At 32.7% G+C, this 3,240-nt stretch overlaps 1 protein-coding gene across 1 annotated transcript; it reads left to right on the top strand.

Annotated features, from left to right (window-relative positions):
* Nucleotides 1-852: 852 nt before the first annotated feature.
* Nucleotides 853-3,236, top strand: Burs (Cuticle-tanning hormone bursicon; the record flags this gene model as incomplete). The annotated part of the gene is made up of 3 exons (XM_017638292.1): nt 853-1,107; nt 1,192-1,316; nt 3,153-3,236. Coding segments are annotated over exons 1-3 (375 nt in total), but the record flags the coding sequence as incomplete, so codon positions are not given.
* Nucleotides 3,237-3,240: the final 4 nt, after the last annotated feature.

Here is a 3,240-nt window from a genome sequence, read left to right as displayed (position 1 = left end):
TGTTGGCGCAGAAGAGAAACGACTGGCGTGTTTTTTTGAACTCGGCCAAAATCGCTTAGGCGCTTACAGCGCCAAATAAGACGAAGAGAATTTTAACAAATTATACATTAATAGTGCGTAACTGGATACGCCGATTTTACTCGCGCACATTTCGAAAAACGTTAAAATTTTAACCTAAGATACGCTTGTACACTTAAGGATAATGTTAGTTCCAAGGCGAAATCATACAAGGTGGCGTTACCACAGCATCTGCGATTTTCGCAGCGGTGGTCTGAATATCAAAATTATGTATTTGTTGTACACCATCTTGTATTCATTCGCCTTGGTTGGGGTAGAACCCTGCTAAAACATATACATATGTATGTACATATTTAGGCTCAAAGTTTATTGTATGTATATACATATATATATGTATGTACATACATATATTGTACATAAATACATATGTATGTATGTAGCGTTTTTTTTTTTGTCGCACCGCATGTGACAGCCCCCATTCCTTCGGCTTACAGCGACTAATGCAAATCCCATGTCTACAATTAAGNGTCGCACCACATGTGACAGCCCTCATTCCTTCGGCTTACAGCGACTAATGCAAATCCCATGTCTACAATTAAGCCACACAAATCATTTTACTGATACACGCTATGCGCCTCAGTGAGATTGAGCTTGCTAACGCATTCGATTGCAGTTAAGCGGTCAGTTCCATTTGTGTGTACGCAGTTAATCGCAGCCATTAGAAAATAATTTTCGAACATACGAAATGTGTCCATTAGCTCCAATCGGCTGCTTCTTGGTGTAGGGTATAAAACGGCGCGTAGGACGTGCAGCGAGCCTTTAGTCGCAAAAAATCTTACTAGGAGCAGCTAGTGTGAAAGTAACCGTACAATTAAAAACAGAGGCTGATATTATCTACAACATATTGGTGTAAAATCGTGAAAATGTTTAGCAAGTTGAGGCGGGGCAATGTTGCTGGAGTAACACTAAGAACCAAATCGGGTTCCAATCATCGTTTTGTTGCGTTGGTTATTTTTTATTGCATTTATTTTATATTTATAAGATTGAGCTATTCGCAAGCCGATGAAGCTGCCACATCGGGTGATAATGGTAATTTGAAATTGATGTTCTACATACGTATACGAGACAAATTTTAGTGAACCTACGTTTTAGCTTTGAAATTTTTTTTTTCAGAAATTTCACACATTGGTGATGATTGTCAGGTGACACCTGTCATACATGTGCTCCAATATCCTGGCTGTGTGCCAAAGCCAATACCATCATTTGCGTGTGTCGGACGCTGCGCTAGTTATATACAAGTAAGTTTCATTGTTAATTTTCTAAATGCGTGCATGAATACAATGATGAATGAAAACTTTAGTTGCCGTCGTAGTCGAATGTGCAGAGATGCGTGCTAACGCCTATTAGATCTCAGACACATAAAAAATCGAATAATAGAAAACTTATTTTATAAAAACTCTCAAACGAACAGAAGATAATGAAATTAATATTGCATTATAATTGAATTTAAATAATGAGAATGTGTATAAATAATCCTATTAACTTGCACCGCGATTGAAAGCAAAAGCGTTACTTCTACAAAAATAAAATAAAATTTGTAATTATATAACATCGTACGACAGTCAATTTTACACACGAAAAAATCAATATATTCACAAAACTTGGGGCCAAATAAAGTAAAACTTCGTTTTTAGTTTTTCTCTCTGACGTCAGGATTTTTTTAAAAGGACTTTGAAATTTCTAGAATATGATTGAATAAAGAAATTATTCAAAAGATTTGGTGCATTGTAAAATAACAATATGGGTATCAATGATAAGGAAAAATTCTGNAAAGGAAAAATTCTGTAGAAAAAAGCAGTTTTTGGGTGCACCAGTACAGCCAGTCCTTCAGCTAGGGGGTCGGAGTTTATGTAGAGGGAAAACGTTTTTTTAAATATTTTTTCTCTCTGAAATTTTTGGGATAAGGAAAGTATAAGGTTTCTGGTATCCTTTAAAACGATACCAAATTTTTAAAAATCGGTTTGTAATTTTTTTGTCTAAAATATTTTTTTTTTTTATAAAAAAGGGAATTTTTTTATTTAAAGTTTTTTTTTTCTCAAATTTTTATATACGAAGTATACAAATACGCGTATCAGAAGAAAAGAAGAAAGATTTGATTGTGTTTACAACGATATCAATGTTTTAAAAATCGATTAGTAATATTTTTGTTTAAAATATTTTTGTTTTTAAAAGAAAAGGAATTTTTTCCTTTTAAATGTTTTTTTTCTAAAATTTTTACATACAAAGTATACAAATATGTATATTAGAAGAGAAGAAGGGGGTCTAGTCATGTTTAGAACGATACCAGCTTTTTGAAAATCATTTAAAAATTGTTTGAAATTTAAGGTTTTTAATTTTTCCATAGAATCGACATTTGCCACCTTATAGCACCTGTAATATAAGTTTACAAAAAAAAAGTTATAAACCATTTAAATAAGAGCAAAAGGCGGTCTATGACAGTATTACATATAATAATAAAAAATAATTTTTTACCAAAGATCCTATTTCGAACTTCGAAGGCCCATATCTCGACTTCGGGGGCTAACTTCGAAAAACGGAGAAATTATTTTTTACCTATGACTCAATCTCTTTAAAAAAAATTGGTTTGATCAGTGTAATAATTCTAGTATCTTCAAGTATGTATATTGTAACTATCAATGTCTTATAAATAGAAGCGTCTAATTTTTTTATCTGAAACTAATAAAGTTAGAAGGACTGAATTCGAGGATGTGATATTTAACATTCTAGTCCTTTCCAAGGATATCAAAAGATAAAGTTTTAAAAGGACATTTTCAACATTTATTCGTGCTGGTGCAACAAAAACTTAATTCTTTTTTAAATTCCACAGAATTTTTCCTTTTAACCGATACCCATATTGTTGCTCTACAATGTAACAAATCTTTTAAATAAATTTTTTATTCAATCATATCCTGGAAATTTCCAAGTCCTTTTAAAAAAAACGTCATAGAGAAAAATTAAAAACGCAGTTATACTGTATTTGGCTCCTAGTTTTGTGAATATATAAACTTTTTCTTGTGTTTTAAAAATTACTTGTTTTTATCGCATTTTTCTCATATTTTTCTATCCTTATTCAGGTTTCCGGCAGTAAAATATGGCAAATGGAGCGCTCCTGCATGTGCTGCCAAGAGTCGGGTGAACGTGAAGCTGCTGTCTCGCTCTTCT

Source organism: Rhagoletis zephyria, unplaced genomic scaffold (genome assembly GCF_001687245.7).
Source record: "Rhagoletis zephyria isolate East Lansing unplaced genomic scaffold, Rhagoletis_zephyria_1.1 Rzeph_scaffold_24253, whole genome shotgun sequence".
Taxonomy (NCBI): Eukaryota; Metazoa; Arthropoda; class Insecta; order Diptera; family Tephritidae; genus Rhagoletis; species Rhagoletis zephyria.
This window is presented reverse-complemented; position numbering and strand designations above follow the sequence as displayed.